Source organism: Papio anubis, chromosome X (genome assembly GCF_008728515.1).
Source record: "Papio anubis isolate 15944 chromosome X, Panubis1.0, whole genome shotgun sequence".
In the NCBI taxonomy this organism is placed as follows: Eukaryota; Metazoa; Chordata; class Mammalia; order Primates; family Cercopithecidae; genus Papio; species Papio anubis.
Window position 1 is genome coordinate 132030009 of NC_044996.1, and position 24978 is coordinate 132054986.

General features: G+C 41.4%; 1 protein-coding gene and 1 pseudogene across 3 annotated transcripts in view; both read right to left on the reverse strand.

Moving 5' to 3' along the window:
* EGFL6 (EGF like domain multiple 6) overlaps positions 1-23985 on the reverse strand; it is a 64052-nt gene extending 40067 nt beyond the window's left edge. For all 3 annotated transcript variants that reach the window (XM_009197203.2, XM_009197202.1, XM_003917413.2), the window contains exons 1-2: positions 23631-23985; positions 4280-4392 (exon numbers count right to left, since the gene is read on the reverse strand). In XM_009197203.2, coding sequence (XP_009195467.1) covers positions 4280-4392; positions 23631-23704 — 187 coding nt within the window. In that variant the 5' untranslated portion in view covers positions 23705-23985. The remainder of the gene's footprint in view (positions 1-4279; positions 4393-23630) is intronic.
* Positions 18099-22321, reverse strand: LOC108583841 (annotated as a pseudogene).
* Positions 23986-24978: the final 993 nt, after the last annotated feature.

The following is a 24978-nucleotide window of genomic DNA, read 5'->3' on the forward strand; positions in this document are numbered from 1 at the left end:
AAAAAATTCAGTTGTCTATTTTTTTTGTCTCCAGACCATTCAGTTGCAATATCCTATTCCTGTTTCTACCACCAACTCATTCATTGAACAACTATCTATCTAGCTAATGGGAACTGCCTTGCCCACAGATACTTGGAAGATGATGCTAAATCCCTCTCTCTCCCTGCTTTCCCCACCACAGCTTGTGATCAGTGCCTCACTGATGCAGGAGTCTAACAGCCTAGTTCCTTGTTTCTTGGCAGGACAAACTCTGGTGCAATTAACGCCCTAGAGGTGCCTGTGGGATCAGGCTGAAGCTAGACTTCCTTTGAAACCATATCTCTGCCTAGCCCCTTCCCCTGCTCCTCCATTCCCTTGCAAATTGCTCCTAAGACACCTTTCAATGGAATATTTGTACAAGAATCCCCCTTTCAGGCTCTGCTCCTAGCAAACTTGATGTCAGACATGACATTAAACTAATAGTCCAAAAGGATAGCTCTGATCGTGCCATGCCTTGCACAGAGGTCATCATATAATCTTTGTTCCCTCCTGAATACAGTACAAGTATCATAACCAAGTTAAAACTAGCATGATCTGGCTAGGCATGGTGGCTCACGCCTGTAATCCCAGAACTTTGGGAGGCCACGGAGGGTGGATCACTTGAGGTCAGGAGTTTGAGACCAGCCTGGTCAACACGGGGAAACTGCATCTCTACTAAAAATCCAAAAATTAGCCAGGCATGGTGGCGGGCATCTGTAATCCCAGCTACTCGGGAGACTGAGGCAGGAGAATCACTTGAACCCAGGAGGCAGAGGTTGCAGTGAGCTGAGGTCGCACTGCTGCACTCCAGCCTGGGTGACAGAGCAAGACTCTGTCTAGAAAACAAAAATTAAAAAAAATAAAAAATAAATTCAAACCTAGCCTGATCTGGCCTCCACCTTCTTTTCTAGCTGCACCCCCCGCCCCCTGACAAAGGCAACACTGTGGGCAAAAGACATTGCTTGCTGTTTTCCAGACCTACCCTTTACTTTCTGCCTTTTCCTACCCCTCCCTAGGATACTCTTCCCTGGGTTTCCAGTAGTTAATATCCTCCCCATTCTTCAAGGATCACCTTGTATGACCCCTTCTTCTAAAAGCCTTTACAGATTCCTCCAGCCACCTATGAATGCCCACTCAACTTCGAGAACTCCACAGAACTTTGGCAGGCCCCTCCTGTGCAACTGATCAGTTTTTGTCTTTTTAAATAATGAGGCATATATTTGGCTACAGTGCTTGTCTTTCATCCACTACTTGTTTCCAAGTGCCTTTAGGACAGGGACTTAAACGTTCATCATTGTTTCTCCCGTAGCGTTTAATAGAGTGTTGTAAACATGTTAAATATTTGAATATTTTTGAATAATGAATAAAGTAATTATTGTGGAACTTTTAACAGGGGAACATTTTATGGCTCTGAACAAGTCATAAGGGAAAAATGCTTCCCCAGCAAAGTTTTTCCACTTTTAGAGACAAAAGAGACAGAATTTAATTTCCAGTGTCTACTTTGTTATGGATATGTACTTGGAGTTGCAACTTTAAATTCAGATATTAGAAAAATAAATCTTTTTTTTTTTTTTTAAAGCCCTGAAGGCCTCTAGTTGTTCCCTGAAAACTGATTTCCAATGTGGTCCAGACAGGAAAGCCCAGCATAAAGGCCAAATAGACCATAGGAGAAATGGTGAATAATACTCTTGCTATAAGGTTAAAGCTTTAGTAAGATGTTTTCAATTTACAGTAACTTTGGATCTGTGACTTGAACAGCCAATTGACAGCAAGGGAAATTCAGTTTGTGTTTAAAATGGCCTGAGATTGAAGCATGCTTTAGACAAAGTAAAAGTCTTATTTAGTTCTCCCCCAAACTTCTCTATCTGGAGCTTTTCATCAGGTACTTGTTCACAGACAACTCTGTATTCCATCTCACTAAACTGGCATACATTTTAAGGGTAATGATATCGAATTGATGAGACCCTGCCTTGGGAGGAGATTTAGACAGGTAGAGGCTGAAAGCTAGAAAGCTCCAGCATACACAGAGGCAGGGCTTCAAGAGGAGTGAAGGGCAAATAGACAGACAGAGGGGAAGGCCTGGGTGGACTGGGACCTCACAGCCTGGGGTCTGGCTCTCCTTGTTGGGGCAGGTTGATGTGTATTCTTATTATCATGCATCCCACAACTCTGGCTTAGAAATCAGAAACCCAGCAATCAGGGAATAACTACCCTGTTATTTGATGCTTCAAGAAACATATGACTTTACCATCAAGAAGGACCATGCAAATTGGATAAAACATGATACACATTTTAGATCTAAAAATCACTGCAATTTAAGACCTGAACATTTGACTGGAGCAGTAGGTGTGCTGACCGTCTCTTCAGCTTGCAAAACTTGCATAGTGAGCATTTTGCTTGAACCCTCTGCACTTGCCGTTTTAACATCTTGCTTTAAATTATTTTATGCCTGTGGTATTATACAGTCCCTGAAAGCATTGAGAATGTGATTGGCTGCATGCGTCATGGCCAAATTGCTCTTATGCAGTTACAGAAAAGCCCTTCCTGAAAGTCAAACCTTGCCTTCATTTATTCACCAGCGACATGCTGGGTCTTACAAGTTTTATGGCAGTAGACACTGATGTTCGTGCAACTGTAAGAGAGATTCTAAATCATGTGTTTCACGTGGTTTTTGCCCCTTTCCACCTGACTGACTTCAAATAAAAATGTGTTATGTTGTGTCTAGAAAAAGAATAAAGCCACATTTAATCCCCCCATCACCTGGTGCTTTAATGAAGAGAAGTTTGTGATGAGAATTATTGGTCCTTCCTGAAGGAATGGTAATTTATGAGGTATTTTCTATGCATGACAGGTAATGAACTCACCCTTTAATGCATAAACTCCTTACCCTCAGAGGTAGGTATTGCTCTCATCATGTTGCAGAGGAGGAAATTGAGCCTTAGCTAGCTTACCTTAGCTAGCTTGCCCAAGATCACCCAGGTCAGTCTGGTTCTCAATGCCCTTGATCGTGACACTATCAATCCAATCAGGATGGGGACCCACTCTTTTAATTGACACAAGTCCCAGGAGGATATTCTAACTTCCTTTATCTAAGTGAGCAATGATGATCTTTGTTTTTGTCTAGTATTTTTATGCTCTTGTCATCTTGTCACAAGCAAACTATGATGACAGAAGGTTTTACATAATATGGAACATGTGGGAACAGTATCAATGTTTTCTATTGTTTTATAGATTTTGGATATTATCAAGTTCTGATCCCACTTATGGTCAATCCAGATATTTTTTAACCAGCCAGAGAGAAGGAGGTTGGGGCAGGAACAGACCAGCAAAAAGAAGGTAGCATTGTTATTCCTAAAATAACTAACATGTTAGTACTTTTATGGGACCTGCAATTGTGTTGTTATCCCATTTAATGGATAAAGAACTTAGGATGAGGCACATGCTACCTGCTGAAGGACACAGGGACAGTGAGAGTAGACTCCTGCCCTGAAGGAATACACCCCTGGTGAGACAGTCAGTTAGCAGGAATGTGGATTTTGTTCCACTACACTGCCAGTGTTGCTCGTTATGGAAAGTCATAAAAAAAAAAAAAAAAGGCAAAAACTTTATGCTCATCTCTGCCCTCCCCAACCTCCTTGAAATGATCAGAGACCTCTCTTGGAGTTCCTAACACATAGTCTGAGAAACAATGTCCAAGGCAAATTATGGTTCCTTGGTTTGCAATGTACAAAAAATCAGCAAAATACTTAAAATCTTTGCATATATGCATGTGTACCTTGAAAACATTTAGAAATTGGCAGTATGGATTTTAAAAATGTGAGTAACAAATCTATAAGCTAAAAGGCGTACTTGTTTTGTGGCTAAAGCCTACTAGTTGGATGATTAATAATTAAAAAGTGTATTTCATTGGAAATCACTTAAACTATAATTAGAGGAGGAATTTACTGGCCTGCTTTTGCCCATCTTAGTTCCTTTAGATTAAAAAGAAAACCAAAAACAAACAACCCAGTCATACTCACTAAGATAATCACAAAAATAATTGACAAGACAGTCTTCTAAAATAAATCATGCCAAGTATGATGGCATCAGCCACATTTTGTCTGGGAAGAGATCTCATAGGAACCCAGACCTTGGTTATTGGTAGTTATGCATGTCCTTGCCTAAGAGATCCACTGGCAATTTTGTGGCAGTTCATGGTGTGACAGATAAAAACCTATGGGCCCTGGATCCAAGTGCAGGGTCTGAGTTTTTACAAAATTACCTTCACAGACTCCCTTGCTGTTTCTTCTCCAGCCGTAGCAGCAGGCTAGTCTAGTTCCATAGTGACAGACCCCAGGCTGACGTGCCGATGCTAACAACCCGTGATGCCTGGCACTGCAGATAAAGAACTACATGTTAGTATTGAGAAAATAGAAAAGACAACAGAAACTCTTCCCTACTACTAAAAGAACCAGAGATGTCAATTACCTGGTTAATTTCAACGAACCCGCAGTAAGTGCTAAATTAGATTTTGAAAACCTGAATTTTGGGGTTGCCAGCCTTCCTCAATAATTAGTTTCAACCATTTCCTTCTTCCCCATGGTTAAAAGAATTTGGTTACATAATCTATAAAACTAGGGCACATGAAGATGTCCAAAATGTATGTTTTTGAACCTTGTAGAGTGCCACTTTTCAGATCTGCTCTGTATACGCACAGCAACTATCCAGTTCTTTGTCTATTTCAGTGACTTTCTGGTCCTGTGGCTTTGTCCCAGACCAGAGCTCTGCACTTTTACCCCACTGGCACCTGGGAACCATTGAATAGACAGGAATCAACACACACTATAGATGATTAAGAGCTGGAAGGGCCCGTTCAGCAAAGCCCTCTCATGTTACAGAGGAGGAAACTCCAGTCCAACGGAGTGGAGTCACATCCCCAGCAGAGCTGGGTGTTGGGAATTCTAGCCCAGGGCTCGTTCCCATTCCACATGACCTCCTGGAAACCCAATTTGCTAAACTGCTTAATTTTAGAGCAGAGATCGGCAAATATTTTCTGTAAAAAGCCAGATGATAAGTATTTTGGGCTTTGTAGGTCCATAAGATATCTGTCCAAGTACAAAAGCAGCCATAGGCAATAGTAAACAGATGGGTATGATTGTGTTCCAATAAAACTTTATTTATGACACTGAAATTTGAATAGCATGTAATTTTCCTGTGTCATGATATAGTATTCTCCTTTTGTTCCATCTTTGAACATTTAAAAATGTAAAAACTGTTCTTCGCTCATGGGCTGTTTACAAAGAGGGATCACCTAGCTTTGGCCCGCAAGCTGTAGCTTGCCTGATCTAGATGCCTGAAAAAGGTGAGCCCCCTGCCCCCTACCAAGTGCCCCCAAGTAGTGCCGCCATGGATGAAGTTCACTGCATGTTTACCTACTTACAGGCCTGGTATTGGACAGGGTTGCTACCAGACTTCGAAGGAAAATACTTGCATTGTATATTTAGTGGAGGGCTGTGATGATTTCCTTACACATATTAAATACACTGTAAAAATGTTTCCTGGGCTCTTTAACAGACAAAGGAACGCACATTTTACCGTGTGCTTTCTGCTACAGAACTGAACTTTATTCAAGTTAATAATATGTAAGTCAAAGTCGGGAAGTTTAATAACCTTGTAGATTTCCCTCATGGTCTGCCTCTCCCACAAATTTGATTACTCAGTTAAGAGTTATAAAGATATGGTCTGAGACATTTCATTTACTGAGAGCACCAAATGCAAGGATGATTTTAACATTTACTTTTTCTTGAAGGGGACTTTTTTTCATTTTTTAATGGAATTAATTTTAGGGATTCATAAGTCACTCAAACATTTAGAACAGGGCTTCTCAACTTCTACACAACTGATATTTTGGGCCAGATCATTGTTTGTTGTTGGGAGTTGTCCTGTGCATTGTAGGATATTTAACAATGGTCTTTATCTACAGATGCCAGTAGCACACACCCCTCTAGTTCTGACAATCAAAAATGTCTCCAGACATTGCCAAATGTCTCCTGGAAGGTAAACTTTTCTTTCATTAAGTAGTAGTACTTTAAAGCAAAACATTTATTGTGCACTTGCTATGTTCCAAGTACTGTCTCAGGCACATAGAGTACAGTGATGAAAAGGGCCTGGTCTTTGCACTCAAGTTCATAGTCTATTGGAAACATATGCATTCAAGTATAGGATAGCATGCTAAATATTATTAAAATGCTCTGATAAAGAGTTCTGACTAAGAAATAATGCAGCCATTTGTCTAATCTAATTTATATATTCCTAACAATTCTGCAAGGGATACCACAATCTTGACCCAGTCTGCGCCTAATTAACAGTTTCCAAAGAACCTATGATAAACCCCAATATTCTATAGCACAGTAGGGTGATTACAGTTAGCAACAATGTATTGTATATTTCCAAGTAGCTGGAAGAGAGGACGTGAAATGTTACCAACACATAGAAATGGTAAATACTCAAGGTAATTGAGTATTTGATGGATACTCCAAGTACCACAACTGGATCATGATATAGTCTATGCATGTAACACTCACATGTACCCCATAAATATATAAAATATTTTGTATCAGTAAAAAAGAAGAAACTATGGGTGACTAACCATAAAGTATGCTGAGTAAATAAGTGCCAGTCCACATGTATACATATGTAACAAACCTGCACATTGTGCACATGTACCCTAGAACTTAAAGTATAATTTAAAAAAAGGGGGAAAAAAAGGTATACAATATGCTGTTATAAGAAAAAAAAAAGTGTCAGTCCAAATACAGTGATGCCCTTAATAATTTTTTTATTTTAGTATTTTAAAAATTGAGATATAATTTATATAACATAAAATTCACCATCTTAAACTATACACTTCAGTGGTTTTTAGTATTTTCACTATGTTATGCACTCATCACTTCTGTTTAGTGCCAGAATATTTCCATCACCCCAAAAATAAACCCTATACCTATGATCAGTTAATCTTAACTAACTCCTCCCTTCATCCCCTGGCAACCACAAATCTGCTTTTTGTCTCTGGATTTGCCTATTCCGGATATTTCATATAAATGGAATCACATAATATGTAGCCTTCTGCATCTGGCTTCTTTAACTTAGCATGTTTTCAAGTTTGATTCATGTTGTAGCTTGTAACAGTACTGTATTTCTTTTTATTGCTGAATAATATTCCATAATATGGATATACCACATTTTATTTATCCACTCATCAGATGATGGACATTTAAGTTGTTTCTACCTTTTGGTCATCATGAATAATGTTGCTATGAACATTGGTGCACAAGTTTTTGTGTGGACATATGTTTTAATTTCTCTTGGGTGTATACCCAGGAGTGGAATCGTTGGGCCATATGGTGCAATGGACAGAATGTTTGTGTCCTCCAAAATTCATATATTGAAACCCTAATCCCAATGTGATGGTATTTGGTGGTGGGGTCTTTGGGAGGTAATTAGGTCATGGGGGTGGAGCCTTTATGAATGGGATTAGTGCGCTAATAAGAAAAGGCTAGGGAGCTTGAGAAGTTGACAGGCTGCAACCCAAAAGAGTGCCCTCACCAGAACCTGACCATGCTGACACCCTGGTCTTAGAATTCCAGCCTTCAGAACTGTGAGAAATACATTTCTATTGTTTATAAGCCACCCAACCTCTGGTAATTTGTTATAGCAGCCTGAACTGACTAAGACACGTGATAGTTGTATGTTTAACTTTCTGAAGAACTGCCTGACCGTTTTCCAACATGGCTACATCATTTTACTCCCACCAGCAATATATGAGAGTTCCAATTTCTCCACATCCTCACCAGCACTTATTATTGTTCATTTTTAAAAACTCTAGTCATCCTAATGCTTGAGAAGTAGCATCTTGTTTTGATGTGCATTTCCCTGATGGCTAATGATATTAAGTGTCTTTCATGTGTTTATAGACCATTTACATATCTTCTTTGGATAAATGTCTATTCAGGTCCTTTGCCCATGTTTTAATTGGGTTATTTGTTTTGATGTTTTTAAGACTTGAACACAAGATTGAAATTTGTCGATAAAAACAAGTGTCCTCACACCTTGGTAAAAAAAACCCTTCCACATGGATACACAGTAAGTCCATTTCTTAACCACACACGTCTGTGACAAACCTTGATAAAGCACTACAATTTGCTTTCACCTCTTCCTTTAACAACATGAAGCTGATGCCTGGGGGAGCAGAATGGAGAGAGGAACTAACCTTGCCTGGGAAAGAGGAGGAAAATGTCCAGGGTAGGTGACATTTGAGTTGGATTTCAAAAGAAAACATGATGAAAGAAAAGCTGTATAGGGGGAAATTCTGCCTTTGGAATTTTAATTTCATATTTTTATAAGAAATGTGGGGTTCATTTAATTAGAATTCAATGTAGCAACAAAATCTTAGAGATGATCTGTCAACTTCTTGACTGAAGGTTTGCAAGCAATATGCTCCCCAATCACAATAGGAAGGATCTTACCTATTTCCTGATGCCAAAAAAAAATCAGTATAATCCTCAATAGGGCATTAATATGTATGGAGTATAGTGCTAGGTGCTGAGGATTCACTTATAATCCTGGCATACAGGGTCCCCTACTCATGAGCTTTTAGTCAAGGGGTTCAGGGTAACAGAGGCACTCAATATATTCAGTCTATTACAGAAGCTTAAATCAAAGAAACATAATCCAGTCTAAGGGGTCCCAGATGTTCCCTTTGAAGGTGCAAACTTTAAATTAGACTTAAGACAAACAGGGTTCAACCACATAAAGTGAAAGAATATTACAGGCAAAGGGAATAGAATGAGTGCAGACTAAGAGGTAAAAGACACCATGCTTGTGCTTGAGGAATGAGTAGATGACCAGAGGATTAGAATAAAGGCAGGGAGAAGTAAGCTTGCGAAAGATGAGCCCCAAGAAGTGGGCAGAGGCTACATCACAGAGGGTCTTGTGAATCAAGTTAGGGCTTTGGGTTTTACATCTCAATGGCAATAGAACAGCATTGAAGGGTTTTAAGTAGGAATGTTATTTGATAAGGTTTTTCTTTTGAAAAATATTACCACGAAAGCAGTCTGGAAGATAGACTGGAGGGAGACAGAACGGAAGAAAAGATACCAGTTGGCTCAGAAGACAGATTCTGGTTGCTTGGACTGCAGCAGTAGCAGTGGAGGTAAGGAGAAATGAATGGCATCAAAGTGGGACTGAAAGATTTGGTAATGGATTAGAGTCAATTCATTCATTCAACAAGTATTTATTGAGTGCCTATAATGTATCAGACACTGGGCTAGTTTCCAGAAGTTCATCAGCAAACAAAAGGGAAATAAGATTTCTGTCCTTGTGGAGCTTATATCCTAGTCGATTGGATATAGAGTGTCAGAGGGATGCACCATCGAGTAGCCTGTATTTCTGGAATGAGGAATACAGGTGGAGGAACATGTTCAGGAATAGGATAGATGATGAATTCTCTTTGGCACATGCTGATTTTGAGTACTCATTAGACGGACAACCTAGAAGAGATGTTGAGTAGGATGTTGGATATTTGGGTGAAGAGTTCAGGAAGCAGAACTATATTTGGGAATCATCTGCAGGTAGATGGTAACTGATTCTACAGAAGTGGATGCAGTGTAAGAAAAGAAGGAGGCTTAGGGCACAGTCCCAAGGACACTAGCATGTAAGAGATGGACCAAAGAGCAGGAAGGTCCAGAAAGAGGCCCAGGCAATGCTCAGAGGAACACCAGGTTAGTACATTGTCAGGAAAGCCAAATGAGGGGAGTTTTTCTAGTAAAAGAGTGAGATCAACTCTGAATGTTGAGAGGCTGCATAACCTGTTGGTCAGTACTATGGTCTCCTTCCTGGATTTGAATTCTGGCTCTACTATATATTAACTCTGACCTTCAGCGAGTTACTTTCTCTTTCTATGCATTAGCTATCTCTTTTCTAAAACAGGGAAAACAACAGTATTTACCTTAAGGGTATTCGTGATAATGAAATCATTAAATACATGAAAAGGGCTTTGAATGGTGACTAACACAGTAAATGCTCCCTAATTGATTACTTTTATTATTATTAGTAGTAGGATTATTATCATCAGATGTGTTGACCTTCAGAGGAGAGCCATGTTTCCCACAGAAGGACCTGCCTTAGTATCCCTGCCATGCTCAGTCATTGGTGGGAGCAGCCTGTGGGAGTTGCAGCCTCACTTAAAAGTGGTGCTGGATTTCCAAGAGTAGAGTAGTTGGGACCCTGGGTCAATTATGCTCCCTGCAGTTGGATGTCTGCGAGGTGCATCCTCATAGCTGCCACAGGTTCCATGTGACTTTTCTTTTTTATGTTTGTAGGAATAAATTTTCACTGTAAGGGGAGATTATCATAGAATTTCACCTTAAAGAAAGTTACCTTAGATATCATCTGGTTCCAACCTATCATTTTGTGCATGAAGAAACTAAGGCCAAGAAAAACTGAGGATTTCATTGGTATTAGAAGTCAGAGGAGAACACACTTCACCAAACTATTCACCTACTCATTTATCCATTTGTCTACCCAAAATTTATTAAGTAACTACACACATCAGACACTGTACTAGGAACTGAGACTATAGGAGGTATATGAGAGAAGCCCCATTATACTCCAACATATGACCCTACCAAAGGGGCAAGTTCTCAGGAGCTAGGGGGAGATATGGAAGTTAGTACATTGGGATGGTAGGTGAGTGGTGTTCTGGAGGAAATGGGGCTGAATATGAATGGAACTTTGCCTGGAGAAGTGGGAGGAGGCTGTGTGGTGGGGAAGGTTTTCCAGGCAGAAAAAATAGCCTGTGCCAAGGACAGCACCATTAAGAACATGAGGAGTTGGTGGCCTCAAAATTTGAGTGTAGATCGTGGTGTGTGTTAGAAGCAGAGGAGTGAGAAGGGCAGCAGGGGAATGGTGGGATTAAGAAGGAGCAGTGAAACAGCAGGGGGTCTAAAGAAAAAGGCCTGTGTCCCTCCTGCAGGCTCCAGACAGTGACAGGTGGATTTTAAGCAGTTGGAAATATCAAAAATTTTGTAATACACAAAACAGCCTCCTTAGAAGTAGGATGAGCTCACTAAGCTTGAACAAGATTTCTGAAACAGTTAGATGTGAAATCACATGAAACCAAATTGAAATTTGTTGAAATCTGATATTTTTAAAAAGCCTAATCAGAAACCAGCCGAGAGTGCTTGGTACAGGTGGTCAAACCCACTTCATATGTACCAGTCAAAGTAAATTACTTGGGATTGCAAAGAATACTGCCCAGGATTAACTAACAGGAGAAAGTTACCAAAAGATAAAATTCATATACTGTTTACACATTACCACAACTCTCCAGAGAAATCCTCATTTTTCTCAGTCTTTATTTCTTTCACATGCCTGCTTTCAGGTGAAAAGGTGAAACTGAGAAATCTGAGGTGTATTAATTTCTCCCAAATCATTGTTTCTGATATTGTGTGAAGTGTCACTTATAAATCTCCCCCAAATGTTAATGACTAACACTTGGGCCATCAAAAATTTATTAACTTTGTTAATAAATTAAGATTTCTTATCCACTGTAAGGAATTCCCTTCCCAGTCACAAAAGCATCTTAGTTTTATAGTTCTGTTGAAAGATATAGGAGATTTGCCATCAAATCTATATCAGTCTCATTTGTTAAAAAACGGAAGTAATTGTTGTTTAAGAATCAACTTAGCCAGGCGTAATGGCTCACGCCTGTAATCCCAGCACTTTGGGAGGCCGAGGCAGGTGGATAACGAGGTCAGGAGATCGAGATCATCCTGGCTAACATGGTGAAACCCCATCTCTACTAAAAATACAAAAAGTTAGCCAGGCGTGGTGGCAGGCGCCTGTAGTCCCAGCTACTTGGGAGGCTGAGGTAGGAGAATGGTGTGAACCCGGGAGGCGGAGCGCACAGTGAGCCAAGATCTCACCACTGCACTCCAGTCTGGGTGACAGAGCGAGACTCCATCTCAAAAAAAAAAAAAAAATCTAATTTTGGACTGTACTAATCCCATCAACATCCTCTGCCACCTTGGAAGGTCTAGATGGACTGGCCAGCTTCTCTCTCATTCACTCACTCTCTCTCTGTCTCTTCTAAACAATATTTTCACACATGAGGCTCAGGGAACTGAGTCTTGAGACGGGAAATGCTAATATAGGTGAAGAAGTCTCTGTGGAGTAGAAGCCCTGAGCTGTGGGAGTCTGAGCTAAATGCTGAATTGCCCAGTTTCTTTAATGCCTTACACAGCTTGCTGTCTACACTGATCAAATTAATCAGAAAATCACCATCTCCACAGCTGAAGTTAATTTAAAAACATTCCAGGGATTGTGTAAGTAGTGTAGTATTTCTTCATAGGATTCCTTATTTTCTGCAAAAATATACTATGCCAGAATTCTTAGTATGTTTGTTTATGGTCAGGTTCCAGGAAACTTCATGATATTCTCCAAGACAAATTGAGAAATTAAACTTCTTTTGCCGATGTTTAAATACATTTAAATATTGCCACACAAATGTAATAAAAGATTTTCTAAATAGGGATGACAAGGTCCAGCCATGAAGATTTTTGTTGGTGGTGGTTTTGATTTTTGTTTTGTTTTTATCATAGCTCCCAGTATGGCAAGTTCATTGTACCTAGCCAGTTAAAATTAAGTCTGGGTTCTCATCTACCTTCAAGAAACAGAGTACAAGTCCAGTGGGCCCAGGGATACCCCAAGACATCTCACTTTCCCAGATGTGTAGGGGCTTATGTGTCCAGTAGAAAACTTGCCTGGGTTATAAAGCTCTTCTATACTAGTGTGTGTTGATGTGTCTTCAAATTTATAATGCCATGACTGGTAGGGATAGTAGTAAACTTCAGGCAAAAGTTGGAACTTTCCATTGCTTCCTCTATTTCCCTCATTTATCTTCTAAGCTCGGGAGTTATGTGGAGATTGGGGATGGGGAGTGTCTTGGTTTTGGCTACCCCAGAAGCAGACCATAAGACAAGAATTTGCATGGAAGTGGTTTACTTAGGAGGTGAAGGAAATGCTGATAAAGGAGTGGGGAAGTGAGACTAGGAAGGGAAGGCAGTCAATAAAGCAAGTGTTATCAAGACAGCTACATTTATTCTCCATCTCATTCATTCATTCATAGTAAGCATGGGGGAGAATGATATAAGATGGAAGACGGAGTTAGAAAAGTAGTCAAAGTCTAGATCAAGCAGAGCCATTTATGTCATTTTAAGTAGAATGAATTTTATTCTTAATCTGGTGCGAAGTCACTGAAAAGTTTTAAGAAGAGGGCTGACATGGTCTAATTTAAATGTTAAGAGGAACACTTTGGAGCATGGACTAGAGGGAGCAAAAGAAAAAGTAAAAGGAAGCTATTGTGGTGGTTCAGGTGAGAGATAATAGTGGTGTAGCTGGATGATGGTAGGCAGGGGCAGAGAGTGGGGATAGAAGGAGATGGACTTGAGACATGGTTTGTAACAGGACTTAGTAGCAGATGTAATACAAGTGGGGAGGAAGAGCCCCACCTGTCAGCAATGATACCCCAGTTTTTGGCTTGAGCAAGTTTGGATGCTGTTTGTTCTGGGGTGGGGAGAAAGAGTGAAGTGGAGAGAAGCAAGTTCTGAATAATGATCAAGAGTTCAGTTTTGGATGTCTTAGGCTCAGTGAGACATCTCAATGAATAGGTCAAGAATGCAGCAGAAAGAGGCTGGGGCTTGAGATTCACATTTTGAAGATGTGAATATATATATAGATGGCATTGAAAGTGCTAGGACTGGGAAGATAACCTGGAGAGTATAAATAAGAAAGAAAATAGGGTCAGAGATTAATCTCTGTGGAAATACAGCACTTTAAATCCTGTTGAAGAACAGAAGAGTAACCGGTGTGGATGAAGGCAAACCAGAATGTGTTGTATGCTGTGATGATTTTAAAATATGTCCATAAATTATCTGATGCTTATCCTTTCAAAAGGTGAAGTTTAATTCCCCTCCTTTTATGTGGGGTTGTACTTAGTGACTGACATCTAACAAAGAATACTGTGGGAGTGATCAGGGTAACTTCTGAAATTGGGACACAGAAGGCATTGTAGCTTCCTCCTTGTTCTCTCTCTTGGATTAGTCACTATGGGGGAAGTCAGCTAACAGTTGTGAGAACATTCAAACAGCCCTATGGACAGGTCCACATAGAGAGAAGCTGAGGCCTTCTGCCAACAGCCATGTGAGTATACCATCTTGGAAGCAGATCCTCCAGCCAGAGTCAAGATGTCAGATGACTATAGCATTGATCAACAACTTGATTGCAACCTTGTGAAAAACTCCAAGCCCAAGCAGTGTGGCGATTCCTCAAAGAACTAAAAACAGAACGACTATTTGACCCAGCAATCCCATTTCTGGGTATATACCCAAGGGAATATAAATCATTGTACCATCAAGACATATGCACACAATGTTCATTGCAGCACTATTCACAATAGCAAAGACATGGAATCAACCTAAATACTCATCAGTCATAGACTGGATAGAGAAACTATGGTACACATTCACCATGGAATACTATGCAGCCATAAAAAGAATGAGATCATATCCTTTGCAAGAACATGGGTGGAGCTGGAGGCCATTATACTTAGCAAACTCATGCAGGAACAGAAAACCAAATACTGCATGTTCTCACTTATAAGTGGGAGCTAAATAATGAGAATCAATGGGCACAAAGAGGGGAACAACAGACACCAGGGTCTATTTGAGAGTGGAGGGTAGGAGGAGGGAGAGGATCAGAAAAAATACCTATTGGATACTAGGGTTAGTACCTGGGTCACAAAATAATCTGTAAAACCACCCCCCATGACATGAATTTATCTGTATAACAAACCTGCACAGGTACCTGAACCTAAAATAAGAATTAAAAACTCCAAGCCCTTTTGCTATGAATCTAAAACTGCTCTAAAAAATGTCTTAAAAAACCCCCAAGCCCCATCTAGCTAAGCTACTCCTGAATTCCTGAATCATAGAAAATGTGTGAAATAATAAATGTTGCTTTGAGCCACTAAATTTTGAAGTATTCTGTTGCGTAGCAATAGATAACTAATAAATGTGGTATCCAGAAACCAAGCAAAGAGTATGCTGAAGAGCAAGGTGATGAACTTTGTTGATGTTTGTTGCTTTGGTATGTTAATTTTGTACTTATATTCATTAAATCTGAGATATCATGGATTATAAGCATACTATTATTATGTACATTAGAAAAGAAAAATGCTGCCAATTAAACTAAACTATAACTCATTAGCTTAATAATTCTGTGCAATTATGTCATAATTCTGTGCATGAATTAGTCACGATGTCAACTTTAAAGAACACAGAGCCTGCAATGGCCTGTTTGCTCACTACTGCTCTCAGAACCAAGTCCAAACTCCTTGGCTCAGTGTACTGGGCTCCTCACAGCCTGATTCCAGCCTGCCTTCTTTGCCTCTTGGCAGCCACCGGGCTTATGGTCTAAGATTCTGGCCAGTCCATTTTCTGTATCTTGGGCTGATGCCCTCCTTATGCATTCTTTTTGCAGGTATGTATCTATCCATCCATTCATTTACTCTTATGCAATACCTACTGGGAATTAAGCATTGGAATGTTTGCTTTCTATGCCCATGTTATATCAGGTGGGCTCACATTTGCTCCATAAGAACAGTATAAGTGTCATCCACTGTATTCAGTTTTCTCTGATTCTCTCATGTGGACTTAGTTTCTCTCTTATCTGTATTCTGTGGAATGTTTTATATGTTTTTACATATATATATATGCCCTATATAAACTTATAGTTTTATATGTTTATACATATGCATGTAAACATATACTCATTCTTTGAAATGCTGTACTGTGTGTGTGTGTGTGTGTATATATATATATATATATATACACACACACTTATTCTTTATATACAAATAACATTATTTGCCTCTCCATCCCCCTTCCTTGGTCACTTATTGATTTACCTAACTTTTAATTCAACACCTACTATGTGCCAGGCACTGGACTAGAACCTGGACTTATATCCTTCTTCCCTGGCATCCCTGGCCAAAAAGGAAAGAAAGACATTTTGATGGCCCTATGAAGTTGTCTGGTGAGGGAGGCAGTAGATATGAATCTCTGGCATTCAGAAGAATGTTTGGGCACATCAACTGTTCAGTTAATGTTGCATTAAACTGAATTAATTTTAACACTTTCAATAATGTTTTTTCACAAACAAGACCTTCACATTGAAAACAGGTCAGTTATTAAAACTTACCCACTGGGACCCAGCAAGTTAACTGATGAAACTAGAAGTACTACTGATCTCTCTGGATAAAACATTTCATGAAAAGTGACTTAATCATCCTTGGGAAACACCATGGCTTTTTAATCTGTCACTTGTTCAATGTGAGATTCTGGGCAAATCATTTAACAATCTATTCTTTTGAAATTCAGTTTACTCATCTATATAATTGGAGATGTGATCTGTAATTTACACATGGTCAACATTGCCAGTGGGACCTCAATCTCTGTTCTCCCCTTCTTTCTTAGTAATAAGACCCCCATTACATAGCCACTCAGAATATAGGCTACATTTCCCAGCCTTCACTTCAATAATATGTGGCCATGGAACTAAGTTCTGGCCAATGGGACATAAACAGAAGTGCCATGTGTAACACTTCCAGGATGTGGCTGTGAAGGGAGGATGATGTTCTTCATTTATTTCCTCTTATTGGCTGGTGATATAGATGTGATATTTGTCTCTCAAATCTCAGATTTAAATGTAATCCTCAAAGTTGGAGGTGGGGCCCAGCAGGAGGTGACTGGATCATGAGGGTGGATTTCTCATGAATGGTTCAGCACCATCACCTTGGTGTTGTCCTCATGGTAGTGAGTTCTCATGAGATCTGGTTGTTTTAAAGTGTATAAATGTGTGGCACCTTCCCCCGCCCTTGCTCCTGCTTTTGCCATCTGAGACACCTGCTCCCCCTTCACTTTCCGCCATGATTGGAAGCTTCCTGAGGCCTCACCAGAGGCAGAAGCCACTATGCTTCCTGTAAATCCTGCAGAACAGTGAGCCAATTAAACCTCTTTTCTTTATAAATTACCCAGTCTCAGGTATTTATAGCAATGCAAGAACGGCCCAACACGGCTGAAATTTGGACATGTTTGCTGAAGCTCAAGAAGCCATCTTAGGCTACAAGGGGAGGACCTTCTGATGAACCCATAAAATGGCAGCATCTGGGTCCCTGACTCCATGGAGAGCCAGCTATATCAGCTCAACTACCCACACCTTTGTGAAAGAGAAACACATGTCTATCTTGCTTAAGCCAAGGTTATTTGAGTTTTCTATCACTTACAGCCAATTCTGAAGGATCAAAAAGCAATGTTGCCATGCTAATTGGCTGCTACAAGCCCATTATCCATATTCTGACATTTCCTGCTTAAAACCCCCAATGTCAAATAGCTTGTGAGGCCGGTTTTCAGTTTGCATTGAACTGAAAATAAAGATCAGGTGGACTTTTGTTCTTTGATCCCATGCGGTTTCTATCTTTTCTGAATGTACCTTACGTTATTAGTTTGCTAGTGCTGCCATAACAATGTACTACAGACTGGGTGGCTTAAACAACACACATTTATTCTCTCACAGTTCTGGAGGCTGGAAGACCAAGATCAAGGTGTTGGTAGGGTTGGTTTCCCCCAAAGCCTCTGTCCTTGGCTTGTAGATGGCTGTCTTCTTTTGTGTCCATACATGGTCTTTCCTCTGTGTGTGTCTGTGTCCTAATCTCCTCTTTTTGGTTTGTTTGTTTGTTTTTTGAGACAGAATTTCGCTCTTGTTGCCTAGGCTAGAGTGGAATGACATGTTCTCGACTCATCGCAATCTCCACCTCCCGGATTCAAGTGATTCTCCTGCCTCAACCTCCCAAGTAGCTGGGATTACAGGCATGCGCCACCACGCCTGGCTAATTTTGTGTTTTTAGTAGAGATGGAGTTTCTCCATGTTGGTCAGGCTGGTCTCGAACTCCCAACCTCAGGTGATCTGCCTGCCTCAGTCTCCCAAAGTGCTGGGATTACAGGCATGAGCCAACATGCCCAGCCTGTTTGGTTTTTTTAAATAAGCTTTGACAAGTTTTATTAAAGAACAATTTTGTATGGTTTACCTTTTACCAGTCTGTTATGGCATGCTTCTAATGATATCAGAATCATCTGGGTAAATGATACCTAGTGTGCAGAATATGTGGTATTTTCTGCATGCTGTACACAATTTATTATTATTGCCACTGTAGTGATGGACACCAGTTTTGGCCAATATGCTGTAATAATGCTATTTCAGATTTCCTCGAAGCTGCACAATTGTTGGCAAGGATGACCAGTTTCACTTTGCCTTGTCTGATCATCTTCAGAGTCTTCTTGTACTCCAGCTACTCCAGCATGTATTTCTCACTTTTTTTTTTTTTTTTTTTTTTTAGACAGAGTCTCGCTCTGTCACCCAGGCTGGAGTGCAGTGGCACAATCTTGGCTTACTTCAAGCTCTGCCTCCTGGGTTCACGTCATTCTCCTGCCTCAGCCTCCCAGGTAGCTGGGACTACAGGTACCTGCCACCGTGCCCAGCTAATTTTTTGCATTTTTTAGTAGAGACAGGGTTTCACCATGTTAGCCAGCTGACCTCATGATCTGCCCGCCTTGGCCTTCCAAAGTGCTGGGATTACAGGTGTGAGCCACCACGCCCGGCCATACTTTTCACTTTTCATAATGAGTTGGAGCCTACAGTTGATTGACTGCAGTGATTTTTAAAAATCTTTTTTGCAGCCACCATCTTCCTGTCTTAGATGTGGGAGGACCCCCAGCCAAGAGCATCCACCAAGATGGCTGGGGAGGGAGAAAGGCCCTAATCTCCTCTTTTTATGACAGCAGTCATTTTGGATAAGGACACACCATAATGAACTCATTTTAATTTACCTGCTCCTTTAAAGACCTTATCTCCAAATGTAATTACATTCTGAGGTACCGGGGTTAGGGCTTCACATACGAATCTTGAGGGAGTACACAATTCAGTCCACATCACCTCAGGACACCTGCATGTCCTGCCCCCACTGTCCTCAGAGGAGTTTTTGTCCTGAAATTTGTCACCAGGAGCACAAGTTCATCAGTGGTAGTTCCCTGTTTTATTGGGTCAGTGGCAAATAGTTGTTGGTGCATTGTGGAACCTGACCAGCCTCATTTCCTGATTCCTGAGAACTTTTTGTCTTGGCCGGAGCCGGCTCTTCCTGTGTGCACAGAAGCCTGAAAGGGCAGAACCCCCTTCCCCAGAAGCCCTCAACCAATGACTGTTGGGATTACAAACACCCCGGCTCCCTTGTCTTCAAGAGGGATAACTAGGATCTTGTGTTCTACTGTCTCCTAGAATTCCCCAGCAGGATTGACTCAGAGTGGTGACTTATTTTTACACTTCTTTCCCTTCTCTGTCCCACTTCCCCACTTCTCTACCAGAACTTCCTGGGGTCACCTCTCAAATAAACTACACACAGAGTCTGCTTCTGAGAAAATGTAAACTTAGAAAGGAAAGTGGTGATACTGGGTGGATGGAGCATTTACTCTACATATGTCCCTTGAATGTGCTGAACTAGAGTCAAGCTAAACAGGATCACTCATGATCATTTGTAAGAAAGTCCTTTGTAAAAATGTCAGCTTTTCTGTATTCACTTTTTTGAGGGAATAAATTTGGAATAGTGGGATGACACTGGTCTTAGAGCAGAAGACAAAATCGTATGTAATTCATGGGAAATCACCTAATTTCTTCAAGTTTCTCTGTTCCCTTCTCTATCAAATGAACACAATACCCATTTCTTAGGGTTGTTGAGAGAATTGATTGAAATAACATTGAAAATGGTTGACACTAGGGCCTCAATAATATTTGTTGAATGCCAATCTGATTTATGAAGACTAGGTAATATACTTATTTTCATTGTAATGTTTACATAACCTTGATTTATACTCATGAATTACATATAAATAGGACTTCAACACTTTCTAAGCCAGTGAAACTAACTAATGAAATAAGACTGTCCAGAAATGATTTTTAAGTTGTACTTAGATGATTATTATTTCCTAGAAACACACAGCTCTTTAGTTTTTGATATAGTCTCACAAATTACGGTTTGAAGAATAAAGAAATAAATGATATACCAACCATTCAAAAATCACTAAAATCATGTTTAAAGATAAAATCTAGTCCATAGAAACAAGAACAACAGACTTACAGCTCAGGCTTCCTGTGAAAGGCTGAATAATGCATCCCCTACCCCACAGAGGTATACATTCTAATCCTCGAAACCTGTAAATGTTATCTTATATATCAAAAGGGACTTTCCAGATGTGATCAAGTGAGGGATCTTGCAACGAGAAGATTATCCTGAATTATCCAAGTGGGCCTGATATACTCACAAAGGTTCTTCTTAGGAGGAGGAAAACAAGGAAGAATCAGAGAGAAGGCAAGGTAACAAAGGAAAAAGAGATTATACCACAAGCTAAGGACTGTTGGCGGCCTCTAGAAGCTGGAAGAAGCAAGAAATGGATCCTATCCTGGAGTTTCCAGAAGAAACCAGTCCTGCCGATGCCTTAATCTTAGCCCCATAAGATTCATTATAGACTTCCGGCCTTCAGAACTGTAAGACAATAAACTTCTGTTGTTTTAAGCCATGGAATTTGTGGCCAATTTTTACAGTGGCACTTTGCTACCAGGGCTTTGAGAAGAATCAATTATCCACATAGCACGTGGTCTCTGTAAGTAAAGCCTCTCAGCAGGAACCTAGTCATTCCCTCCTCTCCCACATTATTTTTACTCGAATTCAGTAGAGAGAAAATATAAAACAGAAATATGTTGTAAGTAAGGAGTTGCTCCAAATGTTAATCTCCAGAATAGCAAAGTTAATAATATATTTATCTTAGGTACCCAAGACAAAAAGATCCCATTGTTAGGACTTAGAACACTCAAGATGGAGTTCAGATCAATAAATGTTCTAGACAAGCACTGTCCAATGGAAATAAACATATATGCCATTTAAAGTTTTCTAGTAGCCACATTTTTTAAATGTGAAAGAAACAGAAGCAATTAATTTTAATAATGATTTTATCTAATGCAGTATATCCACATTACCATTTCAACATGTAATCAATACTAAATGATTAGTGAGATAGTTCCTGTTCTTTTTCTTCCTACTACATCTTGAAAATTAGATGTGTATTTTATACGTTTTACAGTACATCTCAACTTGGACTGGCTATATTTCAGGTATTCAACAGCCACTTGGGGCTCCTGGTTACCATCTTTGCTGTATTGGACAGGTCTAGGGTATCTAAATAGTTCCAATACCCAAAGGACATAAAAAATATAAGGCAAGCCAAATTCTGAAGCTTAAGAGCAGGTATATGCATACAGCTAAAGATTTATTCATTTGATGAGTGTTGATTGTCTACTGTGCACTAAGTACCATTTAAGAAGCACATAATTTTCTAGGTTATAAAATCATAGTGCAGTGTTTCAATTAAAAAGAACTGATGCTTATACTGGAAATCTCTACACAGCAGCCAGTTTTTCCTATAAGTTGTGAAACCCCAGGAAATAACCAGTAGACACAGTTTTCTGCAATGGGTGCCTTGCCTTCTCTGTAAGTGTCTTATCCGTAATATGGAGTCTAGAGCTGATTAAACATGGGTCCTGGACATTCCTGAAGAGCTGACCACTTGACATTTCCAAGCATGTTGAGCAAATAATAAACACACCAGCTCATAAACTTGATAATCATCCAAAGAAACTATGGTTCACATCTTGAAAACAGCAGAATTGCAGAATTCTGACATGGATTCTCCAGTTTAATATGCTTTGCTTTATCCAGGGGCTTTTGGCTTTTAATTTAATTTGGTGGTCCTTTGAAAGTGAAGCTCCTGGAGGTCAGTTTGCTGGCTGCTAAAGAACTATTAATCTCATCTCCAAATAGCATTTGGTCTTTTTAAAGCGGGCTTTCTAGCAATGCAAGAACCTCTAGCATTCAAGGAAAATGTGATTATGAGCAAATTTTATCTGCTTACATTTTTATCATGAAAAGGAAATTGAAACTTGCGATCATACATTCTAAGAACCTGGTTTGAGGTTTGTTCTGTTTGAACTTCAAAATCTCTTAATACCATGGCTAACTCTGATGAAATATTTTTTTCCTGTAAGTTAAACAAAGATAGGCAAACCTTCAAGAAGCCTGTACCAAACCAAAGCTCTTATCCTACTCTCCCCAGGAATCATCACTGAAAAATTTCTATAGTTCAGCAGTCTCCGCTGGGAGCAACTGTGCCCTCCAGGGACCTCGGGCAATATCCGAAACCTTTTTTGTGTTACCACAACTTGGGGGGGGGGGGGGGGGGGGGAGAGGGGCTGGGGGTGGGGTCAAGGTTGCTACTAGTATCTAGTGGGTAGAAGCCACAGGTGCTGCTAAATATCCTACAATGCACAGGGCAGCACATCACCCCAACAAATAATTATCCAGCCCAGCCCAAAAGGCCAATAATGCTGCGGTGGAAAAACCATATTCTAGCGGACACCTAAGTAGAAAGCAAGACATCACAGTTAGAGAACCAGAAAACCTTCCGTTGCCGGAAGTCTGCCCTAGTGCCCTGGTGAAGAACAGAGACTTTGGGCCAGAATACCTAGGTTTGCACCCTGGCTCCATCTCTTACTGGCTGTGCTTCCTCAGGCAAATTACTTCACCTCTCTGTGCCTCGTTTTTCTCTTCTACAACACGGAGATGATGATAATAGTACATTACACACAGAGTCGTTATGAGCTTTGGTTAGGTTAATAGTCCTGAAGTGCTTAGAACAGTGCCAGGTCAACAGTCACCATGTAAGCGTGCATTTACTAAGCGTCTTTGACGATCTCTGGAAAAAAATGTTTCAGGTCTCAGCTAAGCTTAAGGGCAGTAGGGAACGGCTTCCGAGTCTGCATTGCCATAGCAAGAATGAGAATGGTTGTCATCTGACAACCGCGTCCTTCCTTTCCAGTTCATCAACCCTAATCAGAGAGCAGTTGAGGAGAGCAGCCCGGCTGGCTCAGCCCAAGAACAGTAAATGCTTTATCGTCCTCGGTTTCTTTCCCTCCTTCCCCAGCAAAACTAGCGACTGACAAGCACTTGGTGTCCTGTGAATAGAGTGGAAAACACAAAATCGCACAGATACAGAACTCACCCACCGACACGCATATTGGTCCAACCCTCACACACCTGCCCCTACAGCAGGTCTGCAGACCACCAAGCCCGCACGCACCCACGGGTCTGCGCCCAGAGCCTCCCTCCACCTGCAACAGCCAGGTGGGGCACAGCTGATGCAAAAGGAACTAACTAGGTGCAAAGCCCCGCCACAGGAGAGCAGGGAGGAAAGCCCGTGGGCGCTCCAGGCCTGGTATCCAGGTTAAATCCCGTCGCGGCGCGCACAGGCACACGTGCATATTCACACCCACACACGCGGGGGTGCCTGCAAAGACGTGGGGCCCCAAAGCGGGAGCTCAGGCCGGCGGTGGGGGGAAGCCAATCGCCAGACACTCACCTGGCCGCGTTCCCGAAACCACCTGCCACCCAGGGGAGCAGCAGCGGGAGCGCAAGGCTCCAGGGCAGAGGCATTCTCGCGCGGGTCCTCCCTTCTCCTCCTAGGCCCCCTCGGGAGGGCGCCGACCGGACCCCGTAGCAGCTGAGCCGCCGCCTCCTCTCTCCTCGGCCGCTCGGGTCCTCTTCTCCACTCGCAGTTACCGCGTGCTGTCCCTGCGGGCTGGGAGGGGAGGCCGGGCACCGCGGCAGGGGCGCTCGCGGCCTGGGGAGGGGCTGGGGGCGCCCTGACAAGCCTGGCCGACGCTCCTTTGCGGATGAAGCTGGACCGGGTGAGCGAGGGAGGGCGGGGCGGGCCGTGCACATCTGCTTGGGACCCGCCTCCAGCATGACCCGCGCATCCTCCGCGCGCTCTGTTCACCCAGAAACTTCCCCCAGATTCAGGTCAATTCACGTTTGTCAGAGTCACCATCTACGGCCATCTATTTTCAGGCATGGGGCAGATTTCAGTGATACCTGCACTCCAGGACTTAAGAATTTAGTTGAGAAGTCGAAGCAGGATGGAAGGATGCAGGTTCCTAAGACACGCTCTCTCACTTCTCTTTGGGTTTTCACGTTCTCCCGGTTTTCTTCTGCAAACTGCAAATCATGGGATGCTAGAGCTGAAAGATCACTAAGTTCTGGGCAACCCTGTCATTTGGCAAGTAATCTCTCAGGCCCATTTGCAACAGCTTGCTTACATGGAAACCCAGATGATATCCCAATATAGTAACCAGTGCAGAAATTCATGGCAGAAACATGAATGCTATATGAATTCAGATTCATCTGGGTACTGACACATTCTTTGTTCTGACAACGTGTTACAGTAGAATGAATGACTGGTCCCTTTCTGTCCTTCCTACGTACACACCCTTTGGCTTCATGGTAGGGAGACACTATGACCCCACACCTTGGCTTTGGACTTGGCTGTGTGACTTGTTTGATCAATGGTTTAAGGGCAGAAAAGTTGCAGTGTTTCAGTTCCAAACCTAGGTCTTAACACACCTGACCTTCTATCATGGACACGAGAAGACCTTGCACCACCTAGCCTGGTGGTCCAAGGAGAATGAGAAACAGGTGAAAAAGTTACCTCGTCAATCTGCAGATCTATAGCTTGAAGCAGAGCTACTCTGTGAAGCCTCATGTATATTACCCAGTCCACATATATATGAATGAGCTCAGCTAAGGTCTCCTGGCACCAGCCAATCTACTGAGGCTTACTGTAATAATCCTCTGACACACAGTGACCCGGTGTGAGAAATGAAATGAAAAAGGATACAGAGAAAGAGGAGGTTTGTCTTGTTTGGAAGTTT